Source organism: Rhipicephalus microplus, chromosome 4 (assembly GCF_043290135.1).
Source record: "Rhipicephalus microplus isolate Deutch F79 chromosome 4, USDA_Rmic, whole genome shotgun sequence".
Taxonomy (NCBI): Eukaryota; Metazoa; Arthropoda; class Arachnida; order Ixodida; family Ixodidae; genus Rhipicephalus; species Rhipicephalus microplus.
In genome coordinates, this window is record NC_134703.1 from 25,231,405 (window position 1) to 25,258,579 (window position 27,175).

General features: G+C 46.5%; 1 protein-coding gene across 1 annotated transcript; it reads left to right on the forward strand.

Annotated features, from left to right (window-relative positions):
* On the forward strand, nucleotides 1–26,220 carry LOC142814135 (glutamate receptor ionotropic, delta-1-like). Its single transcript, XM_075892072.1, has 9 exons — nucleotides 1–262; nucleotides 5,201–5,310; nucleotides 7,890–7,977; nucleotides 12,843–13,001; nucleotides 14,599–14,734; nucleotides 16,000–16,229; nucleotides 17,773–18,032; nucleotides 23,896–24,086; nucleotides 25,844–26,220. Exons 1-9 carry the CDS (start codon nucleotides 152–154, stop codon nucleotides 26,218–26,220), a joined length of 1,662 nt encoding a protein of 553 aa, XP_075748187.1. The 5' UTR covers nucleotides 1–151.
* Nucleotides 26,221–27,175: the final 955 nt, after the last annotated feature.

Genomic DNA, 27,175 nt, shown 5'->3' on the forward strand with positions numbered 1-27,175 from the left:
TCTTACACGTATTCCTATGCCTTTAACAAATTATTTTCTCTGGAACCATTGTCAACGTATTACTTGTTCATTCTTTTTGCGTACTCTTAAGCACTGTCTCATTTAGGCTGTTGAAGAACACGGAAGAGACTACGTTTTCCGTCTGTGGGCGATGGGTAACCAGTCCTCCATCTGCAGCCAGTGCGGAATTATTCAGAACCACCACGGGCTCGAGTGGTACACCACGGTGGCTGGACTGCGCCTGAAAGTCGGTGCCGTTCACGTAAGTGACAAAACGTAGTTCGTGTCAATATTTAGAAGTACTTGTTGTTGGGCTAGTTGGTTCGTCATACTGAGGGGTAATTCTAGACGCCTAAAGCACGACAGGAAGAAATAATCACAGAGAAAGAGCGTCACTCGCAACTAATTTATTTGCAGGAGAAACGCAGGAAATATGTAGCCGCACACGCATGTGCAGAGCACACTACTTCACCTAGTCACATGACCACAGACATAAACTGAGGACGTTCAACCAGCATATCTAATCAAGCAACGAAGCGCAAAAATCAAACTCAGACTTGCGCAAGACGACTGGCGCGTCACTTATACACAAGTCACCTTTTTTCTTTATTCAGAACGCTTCCGTTATTTCACGGGCCAGAGCATCTGGGCTTTTGGCGGGGACAGAAACGCTTGAAAACCTCGCCTCACAAGAAGGGGAACGGCAATGCGCAGGCAAATGTGCTCCGGAATTATTTCGAATAGAAAGCTCATGTTCCCTAATTCTCACGTTCAAACACCGTCCAGTTTGGCCGATGTAAACCAGGCCACAACTTCCCGGCTGGTGCTTTAGGCGTCTAGAATTACCCCTCAGCATGTCAATATTGTTGCATGGGGAATTATAAGGACCGATTTATTGAAACAGTTCTACTGCACAGACACATGATCCATTCATCACTAGGTTATACACGGTTCTTAACGGGTATGAATGAATGCGTTGATGTTTACGCTAACAGAACACCGTTCTTGGAACACCGCTGTTCATTTCTTTTTAAATGTTGGGAGACAAATACATCATTTTTTTTTGGGGGGGGGGGGGGGGTAATATAAGAATATATTTCATGTCGTTACTAATCCTTGCCAATAAACTCAGGTAACTCGAACAGGTGTAAAAAATAGTCTTCTGCAGTTCCTACATCGCATTACAAAAGGGGAAACTGGATTTAGGTGTAACGCCTCTAAAATTGCAACACTTTTCTATTAAAATAAATATTTGCTAAGACTAAATTTCACATAAAAAGCATTTATCCGTGCACCATAACAAAATAAAATTCCCTCCCTATTCGTGTCATCTCATCTAGAAACTTGGGAAAAGATTAAAAAAACCTTTCCCCCAAAATTTAACACGGCCTTTAATCAGCACATAAATGATTTCTTGTCATTTTAATTGGAAGTTTTGTTCCACTGAGTGCCCTTTTATTGTTTGAGGAAGTTTTTTTTTTTCAATAAAACGTAATTTTTGTTTGTTTTTTCTTCATTGTATTTAGTTTGGTATGTGTTTCCGCACTCACTAGTGTTTCTGCACACTGTTTTTCCGAAAAAGTCATTTATTTTATTGCGCCAGAGAAGCGTCTCGTTGTCTGCAATAAATACGGCTGCGGAATGCATCATTTTCATCTACTGTTCATTTTCCCCTGTGTTTTCTGTATTATTTCACCACTTTGTGACTGTATTGTCCCTGTCGCATGAGCCAACACATTGGCCTGCAGTATAATAAAGAAAAACCAAATGAAATAAAATAAAATATTTAAAACGTGTCGTCACGGTGTTTTTAAAAGAGCTTCGCCACAAAACCTTTAGTAATGCAGTGAAACAAATGTTATGCACCGCGGTGATTTATTTATACGACACAAATAACTTTATTTAAAGATCTGGGTAAGTGCCACCTCTTAGGGTGAGACGCCGGGCCACTCCCACGTGGCGACAGTTAGACCTAGCTTAACTGCCACATTGCAGGCTCTCTGGGCAGTTCAAAGTTGGTGCTGATATTCCAAACACTTCAATGCCGAGTCCCATTTCTGCTCTGTGAGGTCCTTACCTGCACGTAACGAGGGGCACCACCAAAGCATGTGCTCTAAATCGCACGTTCCCCCACAGCGATGATGATAATGATGAAAAACATTTATTATAAAAGAGAGAGGTACGGGGCCAAAGCATGACCCCGCTACATGGTCGGCGTCCTTAGTCCGGGACACCGCATGACGAGACCCCTACTCGCGCCCGTCTCACCAGAGCCCGTTGAGACTCTAGTGATGAGCAGTTGAGGAGGGCAGTCTCCCATGCCTCTCGGGAAGGGGTAGGGGAAGGGGGTAGGTGGGGATTTTTCGGACATGCCCATACCATGTGGAAGATATCGCACGTCTCCCCACAGTGTGGGCACCGCCCATCTGTGTTAGCATCGAAATGTTTTAGGATTGCAGGACAGAGTAGAGTACCTGTCTGCAGGCGCCTTAGAGTTCGCTCTTCCGCCTTACTCAGCCCCTTTGCAGGAGCCGGGTAAAGGTAGTGAGTGTCGCGAAAATAGGTCAGAATTTCTTTGAACCGCAGCAGCGGTGTATTGGCCTCCGAGTCATAAGAGCCAAGGTGAGGAGCCCGGTGGGTAAGCGCTCGGGCGGCCGCGTCAGCGGCCTCATTACCTCGTAAGCCCTGATGGCCAGGAGCCCATACGATGCGTTTCGGGGCTGGATCAGCGAGAGCCCGTTTTAGAATTTGGCTGGCTAGGGGGGATATCTCTCCTACCAAGTAATGAGTACATGCTTTCCTGGAGTCCGTGATGATAACTTTCGAGTTGGGGTCCGCAGCAGCAAGCGCTATCGCGACTTCCTCAGCGCGCTCTGGATTTTGTGCTCGGAACGAGAGCCCATTGACATGCTTTTCCCGGTGAACTACAGAGGCCGTGTAAAATCCCGTGGGCGAAGGCCCTGCTATATCTACGTAGAATACACCAGGTCGGGAGCCGTGTTGCCTCCCACCGCGAGGGCACTGCGAGCTGAAGTATTACTTTTTTATAATAAAACTGGCAGCGCAAAGTTGCTACACACACACACACACACACACACATATATATATATATATATATATATATATATATATATATATATATATATATATATATATATATATATATATATATATATATATATATATATATATAGTGGTCTAGTGGCTAAGGTGCTCGGCTGCTGACCCGCGGGTCACGGGATCGAATCCCGGCTGCGGCGGCTGCATTTCCGATGGAGGCGGAAATGTTGTAGGCCCATGTGCTCAGATTTGGGTGCACGTTAAAGAACCCCAGGTGGTCAAAATTTCCGGAGCCCTCCACTACGGCGTCTCTCATAATCATATGGTGGTTTTGGGACGTTAAACCCTACATACCAATCAATTTTATATATATATATATATATATATTATGGAAGTTTTCTGCGCACCAGGTTCTGTTCCACGTTGAGATGACATTCAGCAATACACTATGCTTGCTTCGTTGCTTCGCACAACTGCATCGTGAAGAAAAGAAAGAACACGCAAGCGATTTTTTTCTCCTCATTTGGCTCACTTGCAACTCATACCTGGCGAACAATTAACAATTATTCTGCAGCTGTGAGCTAGGTGGCGACAGTAAAGCACTGTGGTGAAACAAACTGTATGTCTAGCTGTAAAGCATGTTGTTACTACAAGTATCTAACGTGACCCTGTGGTTCTTAGTAGAAAAAAGCGAATGTTGGGCATACTGATATCAGTTGTTTTCACTTGCCAAAGCAACGGTATCGTCGTGGCGCTCCTGAAATTTCTTTACTTTGCACTCAAGTTTGAGCTCACGTGCCACTAGCATTTCATGTCCGTCAAAATGCGACCGCCGCGGCTATTATCATCATCATCATTAGTAGTAGTAGTAGTAGTAGTAGTAGTAGTAGTAGTAGTAGTAGTAGTAGTAGTAGTAGTAGTAGTAGTAGTAGTAGTAGTAGTAGTATCATCTGCAGCAGCAGCAGCAGCCACCTGACTACGTTCGCAGCACGGCAAAGGCCTCTGCCATGTTTCGCCAAATAACCCGGTGCCATACTTGTTAACATTTGAGATAATATGAATTCAATTTCATTTACAATTGTGCTTTTGGTGACCGAAAAATAAAAGCTACACATTATAGCGCGAGCTTACTTGGCCACCCAGCATACCCGACAGCCGCACGAAGCTTGAAAGAAAGACTAAAAAAAAAAAAGATAGCGCTATGCATAGCACGAAAGTAAACATAAACATATATTCGTGCTTATTATGTGAGCGAGATGTAAAGCGAACAACTGCGACTTCTTTATCCACATTGAATTAGTAGGTAACAACAATTTACAACTTACAGAGCAATGATTCGCCCTAACGCAACAATGTTTCTTTTTTTTGTGTGTGTCAGGGGAAACGTAAAGACACAAATGCAGTAACCTTTAAGCCGTATTTTTTTTATTGTTTCTAAGAGTCAAAATATACCATTGAGCTATTTTTACTGTATTTTGCTTACGTGCTATGTAATGGGCCCAAACTAAGAGGAAAGCTTTTCACATCAGACTGACACGAGTCTCCGCAGTTTGGTCTTCTTTTTGGCCCTATGCACTATTTCGCTCACTATACATGGCCGCCTGAGCATGACCTCTGAGATAGCATGCCGGTGGGTTTCTCCACCGGCGTGCAATCTTGGAGGTAATAGTCCGCGCATTTTATATCAAAGAACAACCGTATGATGGCGCAAGCTTACCAACACAACAGAACATCCAACTACTTGTGCTTTGCTTTGCCTCAATGCTTAAATACAATGCAGCAAAGCTAACACTCACAAACGAGCTTTCATTTAATTACGTCACTGCTTCTTTCCCCGTTAAGTATATTCAATAGCTTAAATTTTACGCGCGGAGCAGCAAACAAGTCGCCAAAGAATGTTCATTTGGTGCAAAATGAATTAATGACCAGGAGCTTGTCGTCTGTAATCGGCTAGTTTGGAGTTGCACCCCTTTATGAGGCAGTTGTCAGTTCGATAACGCTGTTTTGCGTCTTCGTGCTTTCTGTGTATCGCAACACGGAAATGGTGTGTGTGCGTGTGTGTGTGTGTGTGTCTCTTTGTCTGTGTGCGAGCGTGCGTGAGTCTCGCTTCTTGCTAATCCTCGTTGTCTTGTACTCACAGAACGCGCCACATTGGAGACTCACAAGAATTCCCAAGCATCACGGTACCGACAGTCGTGGTGGGATAGAGCAGGCCTACGTCATCGCCTTGTCCCGCCACTTCAACTTCACGTACGTAATTAGCATTGCTTTATGTAACAAAACCACATCGAAAACGCTGGCTTGTGGAGGGCGGGCGAAAGAGTCACGGTCCTAAGTGGTCAGCATGTTTTCCCATGCTGACACTGCTGCAAACGTTTGAACAGGCAAAGCTTCTGCAATGCAGGGTCTGAACATTCTGTGATAGTGCTGCAGTGCACAATTCGGCCTACTCATATACACCAGCTCATATATATACGCTTACCTTCCTTAAGCGGACGAGTTTTTTAAATGAAGTTGCATGAGCCTTGCATAGGTGATATAGGCCCACTTACGCTAAGTCATAATTGACAGTACTCGACTTAAGCATGCATGTAAGAAGTATCTTTTGGGAAGCGTAGGCTGTACTGAGACGTCTAGATATGCAGCTCAATAGTACAACCGGTTCTCCGTCGCACATATTTGAACATGTGCGACCATTCAGCTGGGAATTTAAGATAACAGCAGAGGACGCGAGCAGTGTTGATACCTTAAAAGGTCACCAGAGAGACCAAAAACAAATATTTTTATTTATACTTCGTTCTTTGAACGAAGAGGTTGCCAAAATAACTCGAAATCTTTAAGTAGAGGTAAGCAATCACAAATAAGTGCATGCGAAACCGTTCCCCACGTTTAACATTGCACCACTGACCACTGTGCAAATCGTTTACATTTTACGCGCCTTAGAAACGCAGCTTTAAAGCGGTATTGAAGACGTATTGCATGTATAAGTACTTACCCCCCTCATACTGAACAGTTGCGTTATGACATATGAGACACCACAGCTTTTCAAAAATAAAACGGCGTAAATGAACCACGTGAAAGTTTTCTGATGTGTGCCTAATTCAAATCTCTAGTGAGTGCATTCAATCAAAGAAGAAAAGAAAAGGAAAAAGAAAAGTAACTTCACGCATAAGATGGCCAAATATAAACGGAGCAGCAAAAAGAAACATCCTGTAAATATACTTGCCAATCTATCTCTTGAAATAACTATTTAGAATCCCCATATATTGTTCGTGAATAATGGGAAAAAAATAACCACACATGCTAGTAACGCTAAAAAGTCCCGATAAAGTTAACGAACCAAAGCTTTTGACAAAGCGCCATGTCTACGACGCGTGCGCATATTGCGCAATATAAATGGATCGCTTAAACGCTTCAGTGCCAAATCTTTGGCTTCCGTAGTTCTGGCGCATGGCCTCGTGTAGGTGTACATTTAATCAACTTCTCTGAGCTCACCCGGAAGGCGTAGTGTAGTTTTTCGCCTTTATTTGCGCAATGTGCAACCTCAACTTTCTCACATACGCCCTGAAGAGGCCTTGAAAAACTTCCCTTTCGTAAAATGGTTTTTGGTTGCGGAGTTTTGGCTTATACAGGTCAGGGCAGGTAAGGTCGATGGATATTACGAAAGGGCATAATTAATAAGTGAGACTGAAGAAAACAGAGAAAGAGAGAGAGAGAGAGAGAGAGAGGGGGGGGGGGGCGCCTGGCTTCCACGTGCATGTTTGCCCTGTCAGTAGTGCGTATTTTATCAAAGTACTAATCTGCATTTCATAACCGCGATAGCTCATTAACTGATTACCGGAACGCTTTTTTATTACATTTTAAGCTACCGTCTTCTTATCGTTTAACTATAAATTGTATATCGCTAAAGTGATGACACAATGCTTTCCAATATTTCCGATTTCATAAATATTGAACTCAAACCCTGGTCTTCAGCAATGTTTTCGGCCATCCAGATGTGATTTTAAGGTCAGAAAGTATAGAGCGAGCAATACCTTTCAAACATTCCGGCCGATAAAAGTAAACGGCATCAAATTCGTCGATACTTTGATTTTTAAAAATAACGTGCCCCCTTTCTTTACACGTGAACGCGAAACGATTGACGACTTAAGCAAAAAATTTTTAGAAAAAATGTTTCAGGTTAAAGAACGAATGTGAAAGAATAAAAACAAAATTGATTTTTAATATCATACCAATATTGTTTTTCACGTACCAACACGCCTAAAGCAGTACGTTACTAAGCCCCAGGATATTATTTTCCTGTAATTTTCTAGTATATATTCCCGGCTGCGGCGGCTGCATTTCCGATGGAGGCGGAAATGGTGTAGGCCCGTGTGCTCAGATTTGGGTGCACGTTAAAGAACCCCAGGTGGTCTAAATTTCCGGAGCCCTCCACTACGGCGTCTCTCATAATCATATAGTGGTTTTGGGACGTTAAACCCCACATATCGATTGATCGAATTTTCTAGTATAACTGCAGCAACTGCACCAAAAAAAAAATGGATACGGCGAAATGGTCAAGTGTATACCGTTTTTGTTTGCAATTTTCTGTGCTAACGCGTATGTCAAGCCGAAGTAGGCATTTATGCCAATTACAGTGAAGATAAACCATGTCTACACTTAACATCCATGGGACTACACTTACCATAAAAATAAGGATAAATAATAGTAGTAATAAGTTAGAAAGCCATAGAGCAAAGATTACTATCATTTTGATACCTTCTTTTGCACCCAGCAAGCTGGTTCACTCGAAATGACATTTCCTGTTACTTAAATCATAACTGTCACAGGTATGACGTCATTGAGGCCGGCGGAAGCAAATTTGGTGGACTGGACGGTGACACGTGGAGTGGCATGGTCGGCCAAATACACCGAAAGGTAATGTATAGCCATATTTACATTTATGCATTCGAGACGCAGAAGCCACTCCTGCGAGCCTGATGTGAAACAAAGATATGTATGGTCGTCGACTTCACGTTCTGGTTTCCTGTCTCTGTAATTAGATATTCGCGAAGACCCGCGCTTCAGTGCCTATTTGAAGCTCTCTTCTCTCGCTGCGATGTGTAGGACATCGGCACATTGTTCGCCAGCACTGCTTGAGAAATGATAGAATGCTACTAGACCGTCGAAACTAAATGCTTTCGCCTGAGCTCCAGTCACGACATCAAAAGTTTGGCTCTGCCCCTATCGACAGTGTTGCGTAACTTGAAAAGTGCCCCGCGAAGACGACAAGTGGGCAGGCCTTCTGCGTATAGTGCACGTAATGGTGGTGGTCTCTTTCGAAACTCAAGAATTGTTTCGAAGCTTCATAAACTGGTTCAAGGAGCCTTCAACTTCGAGATGGAGAAATTTTGCAGCCAAAACTTCGCAGCACCCGTCAGGTGCGGTTATTAATGCAAACCAGGAATCTTCGCAGCTGCTTAACTTTCACGGCCACGAGCACACGTCTAAGGATGAAAAATGATGATCACACCGGCTTCCCTCCCAACCCCTGGGCGTCTGGTCTAAACCTGTCCCACCTGCGCGACAACTCAATTAGACGCTCGCACTTTCTTGGCATGTTAATGCCGTATTGCAATCCTCCACGACTGCAAAACTCGTACGCCTATGTATGGAAGTTGCACCGCATATCGCCTTTTCAGAGTTAGCAGCGAATCTGTTCACCTTTTATCGCTGCAAAAGGAGCAAGTCACGAAAAAACGATCACTAGAGAGAGAGAGACAAAGCAGATTTTCTTGCGCATTTTGAGAAGCCGCACTTGAAAGGGCAACTAAGGCCAGACTCTGTTAATACATATGACAAAGAACAAGGCTTCTACAATGAACTGAATCTCTCAGCTATTTTTCGAGTTTAATATATTGTTGAAAAATTAAAGCGACCTAATCTCCTACTCTCAGCACATGTGCCGTCTCCGAATTTGGGCAATCACCAAGAAATCCAAATTTCTAATAATAACAATAATAATAATAATAATAATAATAATAATAATAATAATAATAATAATAATAATAATAATAATAATAATAATAATAATAATAATGTATTATTATTATTATTAGTAGTAGTAGTAGTAGTAGCAGTAGTAGCAGTAGTAGCAGTAGTAGCAGTAGTAGTAGTAGTAGTAGTAGTAGTAGTAGCAGCAGCAGCAGCAGCAGCAGCAGTAGTAGTAGTAGTAGTAGTAGTAGTAGTAGTAGTAGTATCTTCGCTAAAACTGCTGCTTGGGTGAGCCGGTTTATAATAACGTCTTTTTTTCCGCTGGTAAATCTATAATAACAATACTAACAAAATAGGAGTTTTATAAATGTGGTTAAGGCATACGATTGAAAAATAACAGCGCAGAACGCAAAGCGAAGCACCTAATCAGCTCCGAAACAACTAGAAATCTTTTTGTTTACCTACATGGCCAGTACGAGTCGTATCTGTGTGAAGTCTAATCTATCATTACCAGATATCAGAAATTATATATGTCATGACTTTTTGGCTTCTTTTCCCCTTCGGTAATTTCCATTGTAAGCATTGCCCGGCGCGAAACGTTGAACACGTCTGAAAAATTTATATTTTTTAATTGTTGAGGTTTAATGTCCCACGATCACCATAAGATCGTGAAAGACGCCGTAGTGAAAGGCTCCGGCAATTTTGACCACCAGGGGTTCTTTAACGTGCACCTAAATCTAAGCACACGGGCCTCAAGCAATTTTGCCTCGATCGCAAATGTGACCGCCATAGCCGGGATTTGATCCTGCGACCTACGGGTCAGCAGCCGAGTACCTGCGCCCTGCGGGTCAGCAGCCGAGTACCTGCTGCCGCCGCCGCCACCGCCGCCACCGCCACCGCCGCCGCTGCCGCTGCTGCCGCCGCTGCTGCTGCCACTGTTGCTGCCACTGCTGCTGCCACCGCCGCCGCCGCCGCTGCTGCTGCCGCTGCCGCTACCGCTGCTGCTGCTGCTGCTGCTGCTGATGATGATGATGATGATTGTTTAGAGACGTCCTCAGTGAACAGGTTCCTTCACTCTAACCATTTTCGAGTACACCGAAGCATTCTTCACTTTGCTACGCCCCCATAATGTGTTCTCGGAGAATTGAATGAGCAAGTAACGTTTCGCATGTAACTATCAGTTCTGAGGCCTCTTGAATTCAAATCTAAATAGAAAAGAGAAGGAGCTAAGAGAGCAGACTAGTTAGCATTTTGCTTCTTTCTCCCACCCGTAAAAAACAAAGGCAGCGCTCGCGCCGGCCCCATAAGTCGATTCAACGCAAAATGCACATAGCGTAGGAAATGTGTATTTAACGCGGAAAATTATAACGTACGCAGATGGTCAGGTATGGTGAGAGTGGGAATGCCAAGCAAGCATTTTTTTTTTTCGTCAGTACCCCACAGTTGCAGACGATGCATCAAACCGAGGCCAGAGTTATCATTTTTTTTAATGCGAGAACAGAATAGAAAACTTTCCATGTGCTTTTGTTCGTTATGTACTCAAAATTTTTCATTGATATGCGCTGCAACACTTTTCTAGCATGACAAGAACGCGGCTAATCAGCAATCGAGGCACCCTGGACCCACGAGCCAGATATTATAGCGCAGCACGCGGCCTGGAATTCCCAATGAAGTCCCAAAGTCAGCAGAAAATCACCGTACCTTCTCTCGGAAAATAATGCTACCTACTCAAAAACCATTGCGTCACAGTCACATGTATCACGCCATTGGCGCATTCCAGCAATGCGATGCTCGGCAGTTACCGGGACGGCCACAAGAGGCCGCGACCTGTCCACGCGTGCGCGCGTGATATAACTGAAAAGCTGCGCGTTCCAAGAAAAAAATAAAAGAGTGAGAGAGTCAAAGTGCTCACGGTCAAGAGGCCCGTGTGACATACGTTTCCCTGTGTCATCCCTCAGGCACTGCGCCGTGCTTCCGACCGGGCTGCAGAAATTAGGTGCCTTTTCTCATCTTCTAACCACTACCACCACCATCCCTCTCCACTTCAAGCACTTTCGTTGGGGTGAGAGAAGAGAGAAAGCAATTACAGCGTGTGGCAAATCTTTGTAAATCCGCTTGTACCGGGTGGATTCCACAAATTTTGTAGTGATTCATTCCTCAGGCAATAAGCCCCCTTACAGAAGCAACTATATGGCTACTTGTAAAATCATTCCAGGGCCTTTTTAATGGCCTATTTTGGAAGCCATATAATAAAGTCGTAGGGGTGTGCATTCTGACAACTGTGCAGGTCATCCCTGACTTCAAGGATAGTAATATGCTACATGCGTGAACAGTAACACCATAACTACAGGATAGGGTGGCTTTCTTTACGCAAATCCTATCGTTGCGTTGCTGTCTCATTAGGGGACTTCTCTAAGGGTAACATAAAAGTTATTGAGGTGGACACACCATAGCGGGACCAGTAGACCAACAGGCCATGAGCATTAGATAATCGGCGTCAAAAGAAGGCACCATTGGAGTGTATAGTCGGGATGAGCATGCGAATAAATTTGCGCAGATTTCCGTGAATATTCATTGCATAATATGACGCCATGATGCTATGCAGTCGTCATCATCTTAGTTCCTTGGTCGCACATGTTGCCACTGCAACGTGCGTTCGTACATTATGCAGTGTAGAAATGCAAACTTAAGTTCATCGTACGCGTGTGGTTATAAGTGAAATAAAAATGTTATCATTTCGTCCTTTATAATTTCTTCTCATTTAACAATTACTACAAATAACACCCTCTATAATTTTGTTAGCTTATTTATCTGCTAGTTCTCATTAATGATATGCCTTACAAAGAAAACACCCTAAAACACCCCTTCTGTTGTTCATTCATAGCAAGGGTGTCGCTCCGGCAGACTTCAAGCTTTCGGCTGGTATATGAAAGAGAATATTGGTGAGCTGCCCACTCGTAAAGAGATCACACGCTACGTCACACCAGCAGGCAGAAAAACAGAATGTTCCGCACTCACAGTTACGGCTACGAGCAGCGCTGATTAACACCCCCAAAACTTTATTGCGCATATATACGCCATGAGGTGGATGGTAGGATGACTGCCACTGTAGCTCGATTAGAACAGCATCAGACGCGTTATTCGTAAATAGGAGGTTTGGTGCTTGCCAGCGGCATGTCTACTTCAATTTCTTCTCAATTGTAATAAGTTACTGCAAGTAACATTTACTTTACTTTCGTTACCTTGAGTGTCGGTCAATTCTCATGAATCTGTAGGATAACCGCTGGCTATTAAGGGTAACTGACTGGATTCCGCAGAAGGCATATGCACGAAGGGGAGACGGAAAGCTATAGGTGGGCCGATAAGATTTAAAAGCGCGCAGGTATAACGTGGCAACAGAAAGCACAAGACCAGGTTGATCAGCGGATATTTGGAGAGGTCCTTGCCCTGCAGTGAGTGTAGTCAGGCTGACGATGATGATAATGATGAATCTGTGTTTATAGTAAATTGGTCTTGCGGACTGCATAACAAGGCGACACAAATGGGAAAAATGCAGTAAGTTAATCGAAACTAAAACTCCTGGTTTACTACCCATGACTTGCAAGAAGGAAGCGGGAGACCGAAAAGATGACACTTGACTGCACAAGCACGTAGATTCAGTACAGTGTTTACGACACGGCATGATCCATGTGCTGGTCATGTTGAGCTAGTTCTGCTACTCGAAATTCAGTGGCGCTATTCCTGTCTGTGGGAGCATCCTTTCCCGCTAACTGAGCTTATACTTCTTTATTTGCCTCTGCCACACGCAGGAAGTGGATATTGCAGTCGGTGGACTGAGCGTCTTCTACTTCCGGTTCCTGTTCGTGGACTTTGTGTACCCGTACATCACTGACGTGTTCGCTTTTGTTTCGAAGGCGCCCACACGGCTCCCCCTCACGCAAACGATCATCTACCCTTTTCAGCAACAGGTATAATATTTCATTGTTATTCGCAACTTCGTGACGCAAACTACCATGTAAGAGAAGAAGGATAATCGCCACCTCGTCTATATACGCCCCAACATCTTTGTAAACACATCTATTGAAAAAAATTAGGTAATATTGCCAGCGCATGCTTTAAGGCAAATATTGCATTTAAAATACGCACACTCTGCTTTCATCGCGCTTTCCCATGACTAGCAAGATTTTAACGTGCCTCTTCTCTTTCTCACTGTCTTACGTGTGTTGTTCTGAAATGATATCAGGGAATCTACGCAACTTCCAGTATGTATAACCAATAGCAATGAATTCCCACTTGTTCAAGCATCGTATGTATCATTTTGCCGTTCGTTCTTTGGTTCATTAGCTCGTTCCGCTTCAGCATGTACTGTACGGCCCCCTGCTTGAGGGAACACGCGAGCTTGTGGCCGGTGGGCAACGTGGCGCTAACTGGTGGCGAGATTTGTAAACGCGGCGCATTCGCAGAGAATCGCTCAAGGTTCACACGCACGCCCATTTCGTCTGCTACTTCCCCGCTCGTGCGCATTAAAGTATTGGAAAGCGCTTCCGTATCTTCCCGGTGCAATTTTTCTAGCTGTCTGTCTGCTGCTTGTTCCATTTCCAGCAAGCACCAAAAAAAAAAAAATGTATGGTGTTATTGCCGTGGTTTTTCGCAGGCTCACACAGTTAAGCCCGTCAACTTTTCCACATACTGCTCGCTGCAACTTGCCACTTTCTATTACAGATAAGGCTGTCGAAGTCTGATGTAGCGAACCTTTCTTATATGCTCGCCTTTGTGACCACGGAATATCGACTTATTAAAGAAGCCGAAAGCCGACTTGGTATCAGTTGATTTACGGCGCGAAAACGAAAAGCGCGAAGAGTCGTGGCTTGCTAGCGCACGCCGAGTGCATGGACGGAGGAGGAGCAGGTGACGCGGGGCACGCACCACCGCTATGAACCAATGCGCATGCTCAGCGTGTCGAAATCTCGCCAGCATTTAGCGCTCTGCGGACCGCCGGTCACGCACTATAGCGTGTTTCCTCTAACATTAGACCGTAATGTACATATAGAAAGATGTCGGCTTCATTAACTTCCGGCAGATTGCTGGGATGGGCTCCCACCTAGGGGCCAACGGAGGGACCGTGTCTCCCGGCAGCTTCCTTTGTCTGCTGGATCGCCCAACGTTGCTTGACCAGGCCCGAACTGAGCAGCGCAGTCCGCCAACGCACCCGAAGGTCTTCATTGGAGGCCGCGACCCCAGAATTTCTGACTAATGCTGGACATTCCCATAGGATATGGTCAAGATATATTCAAGCAGATATCCTCAACATTTTTTTTCCCGCCAGAAGCAAAAAAACCCCTCCCATGGTGATTTATCGCTCTGTTGACATGCGAAAAAAATATGTTCGGCGGTGGCGGGGAGGACACACTGGCTCTGAAGGCTCTGAGCATCCCCCTGGGTACGCCACCTGTGTTAAGATACTTAAAGATACCCTTTAAGTTAATATACTTATTCAAGACATTGATGCATTTTTCTAAATATATGCCTCGTTCAGATGGAGCGTTGACATACGCACACGTGCAGGTGTGGATGGCGCTCTTCGCCTCGTTGCTCGTGGCGTGGGCAGGTGTGATCGTACTGCGCCGCTGGACACCACGGGACAAACTGGTCGGCGACGCACCAGACATTTGGCTGCTGTTTGCCACGCTCGTAAGACAAAGTGCGCAACCTCATCTCTAGTTTGTCGTACTTTCAAACACACTCGCCTCTTTCGTTATCACGGGGGTGGTATCTTCCAAGAACGCGAGGTTTGAATTTACTCGCTGATGCAACGCCCCAGCGTGAAACTCTAGTGGAACCATGTAGTCCGAGAACAGAGCTTCATGCGGAATACGCATGCACCAATTACGTTCGTTGATTGATTGATAGATTGATATGTGGGGCTTAACGTTCCAAAACCACCGTATGATTATGAGAGACGCCGTAGTGGAGGGCTCCGGATATTTCGACTACATGGGGTTCTTTAACGTGCACCCAAATGTGAGCAGATAGGCCTATACAGCATTTCCGCCTCCATTGGAAATGCAGCCGCCGCAGCCGGTATTCGATCCCCCGACCTGCAGGTCAGCAGCCGAGTACCTTAGCCACTAGACCACCGCACCGGGGACGATTATGTTTGTTCTCATGTAGGAAAACATGGGAGCGGGTCAGACAAGAAGGCGTAACCATGAGAAAGGCCTGATCGCCTTGTTCTCAATTTCCCAAACTTTCTACCACTACCACACAATTCTGTCGCATATTTGAGAAGCGTGTCTTGTTGCCCCCCCCCCCCTATCCCCCTGGGATGCAAGATCATGCACAGAAATGTAATCGCGCATGCCTGCACGTACATTTTAAATGCACGGCTTTTCTTTGCTAACAAATGGCACCATATATATCCATCTATTAATCAAACTTCAAAAAAACAATAAATAACATGCATTGTTTTTCATTACGAATTGTTTTATTCGTGGCGTCGTGTACCGTGACCAATTGTGGTGTATCAGCCAAACACACTTTCCTGCTTTTATTTATTACCTGAAAGCTGTTGCCTCAATCCTTAAACGTTCATCATTTACGTGAGTTTTGTTCACCCATCGATCCCATCTATCTATCTATCTATCTATCTATCTATCTATCTATCTATCTATCTATCTATCTATCTATCTATCTATCTATCTATCTATCTGTCTGTCTGTCTGTCTGTCTGTCTGTCTATCTGTCTATCTGTCTGTCTGTCTGTCTGTCTGTCTGTCTGTCTGTCTGTCTGTCTGTCTGTCTGTCTGTCTGTCTGTCTGTCTGTCTAATCTAATCTAATCTAATCTCCCTGAAGCAGATTTTTTCTCGTTGTCCTCCATCTTTATGTACATGGCGCAAATAAAAATTTGATTAGATTTCACTTGATTTGAACCTAATAAAGGGAGGCGCTGCACACCACCCACCCAGGTGACTGGGGCAGCGAGTTCCGTACACTCAGCTTCCGGTGCCTGCTCGCCGCGTGGCTCCTGCTGTCACTGGTGGCGTCCAACTCGTACAGTTGCCTGCTGCTCTCCTTCATGAGCGTGCCAGCCTTCTCGCCACACGTCGACACGCCCGAGCGGCTGCAGGAGGCCATCCTAGCCGGGAAATACACCGCGGGCACATCCAACGGAACCGCACAGTACACACTCATTATGGTACGCCATACAGGAGCTATACGAACACGCGGCTCCTAGGAATATCGAGTACTTGCGCAAATCAATGAACGCGTTAATAAAAAAAGTATGACAGTGAGAGAATCGTTGACAGCACTATTTCTTAGCTCGAACAGGACAACCTCCAACGCTCTGCCTCTGTTCTGAAAGCTTGCTTGCACAGGCAACTTACCTTGTGAGCGCATGTTCAATGACTTTACGGCAGAACGCGAAGGCAAGCTGATTCCACAAAACGGAGTTTGTTTGACCACTACATAAAATATCTTCTATGGGACTGTTAAATTTATTATTCCTAACTTTTCTTAAACTTATTGCAATGTACGCAGAAAGTAAACCGAAATTGCAAGCAGTTTCTTCTCTTGGAAAAAGTTGGGGCATGTTCATGCAAGCAGTAGACCAGTGACCCTTTCCGAGACTCCCACCTTTCTGTGGCATTTCTTTCTGACAGCTGGCTTCAGAAAGCTAGCGGGTGATGATTCAGTTATGTTGAACCGAGAACGCCGCAGCAAGCCTGTCATCCAGGCTTTTTAACATGCGTGAGAGAGGAGCGAGTGATTACCTCGGTTTAGTGAAATTCATTAACGGCTGATACTGAGAAGGACCATTGAATCCCTCAAACAAATATATATTTATCCTCGCTTGCCGATATACGATTGCTCATTTTTCTGTCATAGTGAGTAATTCAAAAACTGCCATATACAACTTCAGAGCGGGTATGGTTTGCAGGACAGCCCTGGCCATTCCCTCCTGTAATCCGCCATCCCAACTTATTGCGTTAATCTGGACACCGGCTTATTTGGCTCAGGCTTAATTGGTAATGAGGCGCCCACGCAAGCGCTCGAGCTTTCAGGATCCGAGCGCAGCAAGCTCGCCTATAGGGGACGTTTCAGAAGACAACGATTTACCTATAGCATGTACATCTAAAGAAAGATTACTTACATACAACGACATTTGTGGGCACTACCATCTCGGTCGCGGAACCCTACCCCCTTTACAGCGCCAGTTTCCCCACAGGCGGGAGGTCCTCTGGCGTAAACTACAAACCCGAACTTTTCTCTCCCTTACCTTATACACCCCAAAATTTATACCGGAATTTACCCCAATTCAGACTACAAGTTTTGTACGGTAAGGAAAGCGGACCTTAACAGCATTATGTGGCAATGTGGAAATCACTCTCCTCGCCGAGCCTTCGTAAGCAAAAAAGTAGGCAGGAGCTGTGGGAGGCTGCCATGCGCAGCTACAACCCCGCCCTTTAGGAGGCTATCCTGAGGTGGGCTGAGGTGGTAGAAGAGGCCAACCACGAGTAGGATCCCTCGCCTTCTCGCAGCCCATTTCCCTTAAGATGAGATAAAGTTGTTTCTCTCTCTCTTTTCGCTTGTCTCGTCGATTACCTGTAGGCTTTTTTTTTTCTAAACTTGCACGTTTCCTTCGTTCCTGTCTATAATTACTTATATCATTAAATCTGTAAGCGTGAGTTCGAAGCCAACCCTACTATATTTCTTTTTTTTTTGGTGTTGTTTCACAGGAAACCCGCGAGGGTCCACTGGCCGCAGTTCGTTCGTGCATGGTGCGTGATTCGAACGACCTGGTGCCGAACAAGCAGGTAGGCCTGGACAGGGCAGTGAGTCATAACTACGCCTACATCGACACCCAGCGTGGTCTGAGCGCTGCTCTACTCGAGCGGCACAACACGAGCATCGAAGTTTCCACGGGTCACATAGGTACCACCATAATGTCGCTGGCCATGCACAAGACCTGTTTCTACCGGAACGCCTTCTCGACCATGTAAGTGTGAGCACGAATTTCCTTTCACGCACCGGACAAGTAAAAACAATTTTGTAGCATAAGTATAATTCAAAGTTCACCCCGAGGTCATGCATCGTACACTAAAGGTTACCTTTACGAGCTGTAGTACGAAGTGCCTCAGCGTGTACTATACATGTGTTTATATCACATTCCTTGAGAAAAAATGCTGATCGGCAACCCAACCTCTGGACACAGCAGGATTTGTATCTCGAAATCAAAAAAGTACTGCAAGAAGCCTTATAATCATTATGGTGAACGACGATACATAATTCTTTTTCGGAGTGGAAAGTTGGGAAGTAACTTGTATTTGCATCGTTAACGATGGCATATTCACGCTTCTATGCACAACGGTACAGATGATCGGTCGCATAAAACAGTATCTATGTGCACTGAACATTCGCCTGCTTCTTGCGAGATGTTGCACGTGCTGCCAATTGCCTTGAGGAGGAAAGAACGATCTTGACGGTAGAAGTGGTGTCCATTTGTCCAGTAGCAGTAATGAAAAAGAAAGTAACTAAAACGAACTAGGTGTTTCCGATGAAGGCCGTTGTTTTGGATGTGAAGGCCCAAGATGCGGAGTGTGTTGACCTCAGGGATAGCACGGCCGGTCAGAGTAATGGTGATAGGGGTAGTGGGAAGAGTACGTGGTGAAGGGCGTATGAGAAGAAGCTCAGATATTTCCGGGGAGCAGGAGAGACCAGTGCTTTGTACGTGTTGCTGTGTGATGTTGGCCGCGGTTTGTAATGTTTTCTCTATGTCTCCATCACTAGCGTAGGTATAGCCCACAGAGTGATGTCGTCGGCATAGAGGGTGTGGTCAGGGTGAGGGATATGGTCAAGAGCACGGGCTAAGGGAATGAGTGTGGCATTGAAAAGAAAGGGGGAAAGGACTGAACCTTGCGGAGTGCCTGCTCCGCCCAGGGTATTAACCTCGGGCGTGTGTCCCGTGAGGAAGGATTGTATGCATGCGTACATGCGAGCGCCCACATTGAGGTAGGAAAGAGCCACCATGATCGCTGGTTGTTCGACGCAATCAAAGGCCTTGGTTAAGTCCAGGGCCAAGACGGCTTTAGTATGAGCGGCGGGGATTGTAGGATAAAGGATGTCGTACGTCAGTTGAAGCATCGCATCTTGGGCGGAGAGACATGGGCGGAAGCCCACCATAGTGTGTGGGTATAGATTGTGGTCATTCATGTGTTGAGTTAGTCTGCTGAGTGCAACGTGTTCGAGAGGCTTCCCGACACATGATGTGAGCAAAATAGGCCGAAGATTTGATATGGTGAGGGGTTTGTTAGGTTTAGGGACAAAGAAAATCTTGGCATAGCGTCAGGATTGCGGCAGGGTGCCTTCTTTCCAGCATTTAATAAAGTGTTCTGTAATCTGGGCAATCGATTGATCATCCAGGTTACGGAGCACAGAGCTAGTAATTATGTCTTTTCCCGGTGCAGAGTTTGTTAGGATGTTTTGGGGGGCCATACGAACCTCTTGCTCCAATTTTTTTTTAGTCCAGAGTCTCATTCGGGGCTCCTGTGTAGGGTGGGAGAGGGGAGGAGGTGCCGGGTACTGTGTGCGTTGTGCGGAGTTGGCCCAGAAGACTGCCAGGGGAAAGCGTCGAGCTGTGAAGTAGGCGTGTAATGTGATGTTGTGACGTTGTGCGTGAGTGTGTGGGAATGATAATGCGCCATAGGAGGTGCCATGCATGTTTTGTGGAAAGGTTGCCAGCTATGATGTTGCGCATCTGGCTCCAGTTGGAACGGCACAGCTCCTCGGCGAGCGCAGTTATTTGTGTCTGTAGCGTGACCAGCCGGCGTTTTAGCGCTGTCATGTTTCTGCCGTTTCCATCTCTCCTGAATGATGAGGTGCGCCTCCCAGAGGTGGGCTATAGGCGTGTGTCCAACGTAGGGGTGTTGGGTGGTGTGGTAATGTGTTGTGGGTTCGTGGTAACCTCATTCACGAGAGATGTGACCCAATGATCAATGTCTGTATTGGGGTATTGGGGAGCTACCGACGAGCGGATCGTATAGCGTCCCATAGAATAAGATTGTGAGTGAGTAGTCGAGGCCTGTGGGTTGTGTAAGGTATTTGTATGGCGATCATGTAATGGTCACTTCCAAGTGTGTGTTGCGTACGGGACCACGAGATATCTTTGAGTGAGCGGCTTAGTGTGAGGTCTGAGCTAGTGTCCATGGTTGCGCTATTGCCGATTCGGGTTTGTGTGTGAAAGTTATGTGTAGCGAGGCGCAGTTCTTGGATGGTAGTCCAAAGCCTGCGACCCCTTGCTGTGGTGTACCGATAACCCCAGTCAATATGTTGAGAGTTAAAGTCACCGGATATGTGTAGGGCACTTCAGCCTGCAATGCTGTGAATTCTCTGCAGTAGAGCATCGAGAGTGGCCATGGCCTGACGTGGGGTGTGGTAGATATTGGCTATAAATATTGGAGGTGTGCCGAGTTTTGTGGGGATGATCTCTATGAGGAAGCTTGAGGTGAGGGAGGTAATGGTGTGTTCTTGGTAGGTAATTGTGCAGTGAATGATTGTGGACACTCGGGGAGCGTCGGTGGTGTCTGAGCGTACTGCATTGTAACTGGGAAGTTTAGCTTGTTGTTGTGTATCCTGTAATAAAAGAAGTTTGGGTATGGCAGGAAGGCTAGATACTAAAAATTGAAGTGGCGCGCGCTTACCCCGAAAGCCGCGACAGTTCCACTGGAGTAGTGATAGATGATTAGAATTATCGCCACCCGCCATATTGAAGCGTGGGCGGAGCAAGTATTGACTGCTGTGGCTGTAGTGAAAGTGAGGTAGGGGGAGGGTGTGTGTGTGTGTTATAGAGGTAGAAGATCCCTCGTGTGATGAGCTGCTAGTGGTCTCGAGCCTGTGCAGGTATCTCAAACTGCGCGAACTTACTTTCTAGGGTTTGGTTAGGCGTGTGAACAGTGCATTCATCTGTTGCTCGAAACAATTAGATAGCTGCTCGGCTAGTGTTGAGAATTTGTCTTCGAGGTGCGCCTCCAGAGCTACTAATTTCGCATCAAATTCAGCCTGCAAGTTTCTGAGGTCAGCCTGGTAATCATCGTCTGAGTGCGAACAGCGCTTATTTTCATAAGGGGGCGAGGTATATGTGGCTGAATTGTTTGATAACTACGCGGTGAGCTGGGTCTGAGTAGGTGGCGGGGGGGGGGGGGGGGGCAACTGTGATGACAAGGGAGCAGGGTTTTGGGTTATGGGGGTTGTAAGATGGCTTACCTCCACACGCAGGGCCCGGAGCTTCTGGTCACGGGGGTCCGGGGCAGGTGGTGTGTTGGTTACTGGTATGCTAGTCCCCTTGGGCGTCTTCAGCTTATCGACCCATGTGGGTCTGCTGGAGCTTTTGGAGTGTCCGTCTCGTAGGTTAGCAGGTTGCTCAGTGCGTTGGGCGCTTGAATCTGGTATTGTGTGCTCTACTCGTTGCTGGGATCGTGCTTCACGCTCTAATGTGCGCCTAGTGACTTTTGGTAGGTGCCGGTGCTTGCACTCTCGGCTTCCCGACAGATGCGGCCCTTCGCAGATGATACATACTGGAGTACATTCAGGGTTTGCTTCCTTCTCAAGTAACTGGTCACATCTGGGGCATTTTTGGGACCTAGGTTGGATACATACATCTGTGCGGTGGCCTATGGTCCGGCAGTTACTACACGTCTCGACCCTTGGTGTGTAGGGCGTGCACATATGCAGTCCTCCACCATAAACGATTCTCCTGGGGACTGTGGCTTGACCAAAGGTAATGAGAATTGAACGTGCGAGTCTCATTCGTCGAGCGTCTTGTATGGTTTCTTGAGGGTTGCGGGCGATCAAGTCCGCTAGTAGTTCTTGTGGCGATTCTTTCCAGTAGGCGTTTGTAATAACTCCCCGGACCGAGTCATCAGGGGGTACGATGTATGCCGTCGTTGCCTGCTCATGCTGTTCGTATGTTATTTGGTGAAGCTGCACAAGCCTGAGCGCGTCCTCTTGATTCACCGCAGATACTGTGCAAGTGTTGACAGGGTGAATCCGAAAGGTCAGCGTAGATGGGTCGGTCAGCTCAGTGACCTGCATGAGAGCGGCGAGGAAGTAGCATGGCTGCAGCGTCTTAAGGTCAAGACCTCTCTGGGAGCGGAACACCACTTCATATCCGTCTGGTGGAAGGAGTGGTAGTTGCTTGATTTTTTGTACAGATGTATAGAGAACGCGCCGCTGTGGCGATGAGCTCTGTAGTGCGGGAGGTCGGGTGGCCTCCGGCGTCTCTCGCACAGAAGGCTGGGCGTTCATACCATAGTCGTTTTTCGTGTTTTCCGTAGGCGTAGCTGGGCTCTGCGGACTTGGGTCCAGTCCCGAGTGTCATACTGGTCTGGGTCAATCGCCGTACCTTGAACTTGAACCGCCATGCTGGCTTCAGGTGGATAGGCTGCAGCATGGCACGTCGCAAGGCCTAGCACAGAGTTGGCGCGACGTGGCTTGGTGTATGGCCATACGGCCTTCCAGGGGCTCACCGAAACCTCACGAGTGGTCAGTAGAAAGTACTCACCTTTACGAAGACGTTTGTGTCGTTGAGAGCACTTGAGATACCAGCGATTGGCAAATTTTGCTGTCGTGGAACGCAGCCGAAGCGAAGTGCGGCCGCACTCCAAGACCCCTAGCGCCCAATCCTGAAGGAGGGCCTCCCACTAGACATCTAACAAAGCACCAAGCCCGCCCTGAGCCATTAAGGCGAGTGTCTTTAATGTCTCATACTCTGATTCATCCGTCCCTCCGTTCGTGCCCTGGAATGGTGACAGCTGTGGCTCCTCCCCCTCATACTCTCAGCAATCGCTTGATGGCTCTTGGGTAACGGGCCGCTGTCACCACTGTTGGGAATCACGTGTCTCAGCTCGTGGCTGCTTCTGCGCAGAGCTGATAGAAGGAGCGGACAAGGCGGTGAGTTAAGGCAACATTTACGTAAAGCATAAACAGAGGCGTTACATATTCGGCACTGGGGCCGCACTCAGGTGCGACGAAAAGCCGGGATGTCTTCGGACGCTCTCGGTTGCTCTGACGCTATCGTCTGCTGTTTGTTGTCGCGCCGCTTGTTCTTTTATATGCCTTGGGGATACCTCACGTCAGCAGCCTCCAATCAGAAACAGCCGATGGATTGCGCCATAGGCGAGTGGTATCGCCCCGTAATACGCGCAGGGTTAGATCACGTCAGCATGGCTCGCTCGATGGTTTTGACGCTAGTTGCATTTCCAGAAGCAATGAAGTTCGGTTTGAAATCGAAGACATAACATAGCACCGCGGCGCATAGCAACAGTTGCGTCACCCTAGCTGTGACCTCTCTCTCTTCACTCTCTCAGCAATCACGTTATCACTGATAAAGTGTAAAAAGAAGAAACTTCAAACAACAAAAAGAAAAAAAAAGACGGCATCGTTTGCCTAATGGGCGCAGGCTTTCGCTGAACACACGTTGGAATTCACAAAAGGTCCTTCAAGTTTTCAGTCGAACTTCTTTTGTTATTGTTTAACGTGCACTTAAGGTTATGGTAATGCAGATTTTAAACTGCGACGGCTGGTCAAGGGAAATACTGTTATTTCCTGAAAATCCTAATCAATGGCATGCCGTTGTGGGAAGCATCTCATCCCTTCATTTTGAATTTTGCGTTCGTTGTGAAACTTGTTTTCTTTCGGACACTGCCATAAAACTTAGGTCCCCCTACGGGAAATCCTGCGCATGCCTAACTGAACAGTAACAAACAAAGTGTAAACTTATGCCGAACCATTTGAATACATCTGAATGACGTTCCCGGGTAGAGACGTCAGCATGAATTCGTCTTGTTTCTTTGCACTGCCCACAGCTCACGGCGGCTCGTCGAGTCTGGTCACTTTCTGAAGTGGGAACGCGAAGACCAACCCGCGCAACCCAAGCTGAAGCAGAGCCAGTTCAAGACAATCGAGATCTCGGACGTGTTCAGTCACGGCACGATACTGATCGCCGGCTACGGCTTGGCACTCGTAGCATTAGTCGGCGAATACGCACGATTCCGATGTGAGTAGTTGCATCCTAACAGCACTGCCGTGTACTAAGAGGAAGTTAGAGCTCGTACCACTCTTCTTTCGCTGCCACACGACCACATAATATGCCCCCTTACACCATGCACTGCCGAGAAGGTTGCCAGACCAAGTGAATACAGTAGTCCCTGCGGTAACGTTTTCCATCCAAGACAAGTAGCTTCCGAAGTGGTCACTGCATCCGGTGCACAGCAGTTCAGATTGTGCTTCTTGGTGACATTCAACGTAAATGCTTGTTGTCGTTGTCGTTGTCGTTGTCGTTGTCGTCGTCGTTGTTGTTGTTGTTGTTGTTGTTGTTGTTGTTGTTGTTGTTGTTTTGCCCTCGCGTGCCACGGCGGTACTGGCTGGTGTGCGTTACGAAAGTTTCAACACTGCTACGGTGTCACCGAGAAACACAGGCTGTCTACTGTACGCAGTCGCCATGCGCCACGAACGCTTCCACCCTCCCCGCTATCCTTACCGCCAGCAACCACGCGCTCCGAGTTTCATGGTTTAATCACACGGCGCAGTACTCCTATTTACCAATTAAGAACTATGCACACCCTTACAGACGCCGCCAAGTTTTATGAAGTCACGGCGAGCTGGTGCGAGACCATTATTAGTATGGCGCCACCATCTGCCTTTTCTTTTTTGCGTATTTTCTCATAATGAGGAGGTATTCTCAGGAAAGGAGAAAAGGAGGAAAGGAAGGACGGGGAGGTTAGCCAGTCTCAGACAAGAGTTCTGCCTTTGGTACTGTCAAGCGTAGTAATTTAGGAGCATGAGAACAATTGTTTTTCTCTTTACAACGACGTCCGTATGATTGGACGTCATTGTCCAATCGCGCAGCGCTGAGAGAGAAATGCTTTGTGTGAGTGTTTGAACGGCCTTGTTCATTGACCCAGCGTTGTTTCGTTTGTTATTGCGAAAGGGAGACGAAAGTGACCGTAACTTACCAAGGTGGCATCAGTGTCGCCCGAAGCGAGCACTACAGCATGACGTATATACGATGAAACGTGTTTTCGAAGAAGTGTATACCTGGTCGGCAGACAGTGTTTTTTTAGTTTCTAAGCACGCGACACTTGCGGGTGGCTTGCTGAACGAATAACGAAACACGTGAGGAAGAGCTCTGTGGCACAGCATCTGCAAAGGCTGTCAACCTTCTTTACTTACAAGAGAAAGTATATTTCTCATCTATTCGCCGTCTAAATGCGGTAGCCGAAAGACAAGAAGCCTCCATTGAGTGCAATACTTAAATCCCAATTGCGAAAAGCTTGACTTCACCGAAGCAAAACGAAGTCTTGTTCAAGTCTTTGATTATCCGCATAGCACAATAAATGTGGCCGTGGTCGTTTAAAGTAAACTATGAAGGTTCAAGCATGGAGTTATTTTTCGTAGTCTGATTCTGATGATTTGTCATGCACATGGCTAGAGGTAACGCGAATAAGCAGAGTGAGAAACCGGACGCTGTTTCGCATTACTTCCATGTACACTGTAAGTACGCGTGCCGCTATATATGCCGCTATATATGCCGCAAGAGTTTTCGTACAGCTGTTGTTTCGCTCTGCCACGGTCGTGTTTGAGTTACGGTCACTTGAAACTTGACAGTATCTGTAAGTGCCGCCTGCAAAAACAAACCTGAACCCCCACCTCTTTCTTTTTCCTCTCTGAACCACATGTACTTTAAAGAAATACGCTGTCACAATCACCGCTCCGTATTCTTTACACTCCCTGTACCCCACCCTGTTGCAAAAGACGTGTCACGCAGAAGACTCGGCCAGTACCAACAACGGCCCACGGACAGCCCAGTGAAAGCAATCGCCTCGCTACGACCGCGACGTGCGAAGAAAGCGCAGCGTCGCCAGAGCATCAAGAGATCCTCGAGTACGGTTGCCATAGCCGTTCCCACTCCGCTGCCTCCGCTGCTTCCGCCGAACCGGCCTACGCGCTGGGAGACGCGGGTCGTGGGTCAGTCGGGTTTCAAGCGCGTCTCCATAAATCTCGGTCCAAACGCGTTTCCCAAGATCGACTCGACGGCGGGCCAGCTGCCGCTCGAAGCAAGCGGCGCTGGAAGCCAGCCGAGAAGGGACGATCGCCGCGTGCTACCTAACTTTCTGACCGTGAGCACGTAGTATAGTATATAGTTGCGGGGAGGCCGAAGTATTCGTGACGACGCACTTTCTCCCACACGCTGTTAATGGACGCGAAAGTAATCAATGACGAGGAAAAAGGTCAGCCTAATTGCATACAATATGCGAACGCAAGGTGTACACAGAAGCAGCTCGCAGAGAAGTCAGACCAGCTAAACAAGGACGAAGCCAACGAAAAGGGAGAAAATATGTTTGGACGTATGGGCATGCGAAACAATGATTTCTCGTTCATTTCGGCTACTTAATAACTAAGGCAGGCTCCTGAGTCGGAAGGTGGAAGAACTTAAGGCTGAGCTTGTCGGTATAGGAAAAATGAATCCTCATGCGTCCACGTTTGCATGCCCCTTCTTTTAACGCGAAAAGCTCTCACTTCAGGCGAAAGCTCCGTTTACTAGTTCACTGTTCATAATTTCATCTTTCTTTTCTTTGTTTTCTCATTTTTGTTTTCTTGAACTGTCTGTCATGTCGTGACAAACAAGCTATCGCTGCTTCGTGCCTTTATAAACTGTAAATCATCGAGTCGATCTTTCTGAAACTCCGGGAACACGGTGGGGCATCTATATGGTCCGTATTCATTTTTTTATTGGTGTTTCTAATGTGTGACTTTAGGTTGCCGAAGAAATTACCACTTCCTATACTGTTCAAGTTGCAAAGGTTGCACCCGCACAACCAAAATGCAAGATATCACCCACCTTCACGTTTTATTCCCCATGGCGAAAACCATTTCAGAGCTGCTAACTTCTTTGCATGTACGCGCGCTTAACCACCAATGTTGTATGTAAATTCCCAGGTCGTCCCTTTTGCATCTACCAGATTCCTGCAATCAAAGTGCTTCATGAATATGTCTTCTATCTGCAAATCAATAAATCATATAAAAAGTTTGAATCCCATGTGAAGTCATTCATTCGTTCATTTTTTATTCATTATTTGATTGATT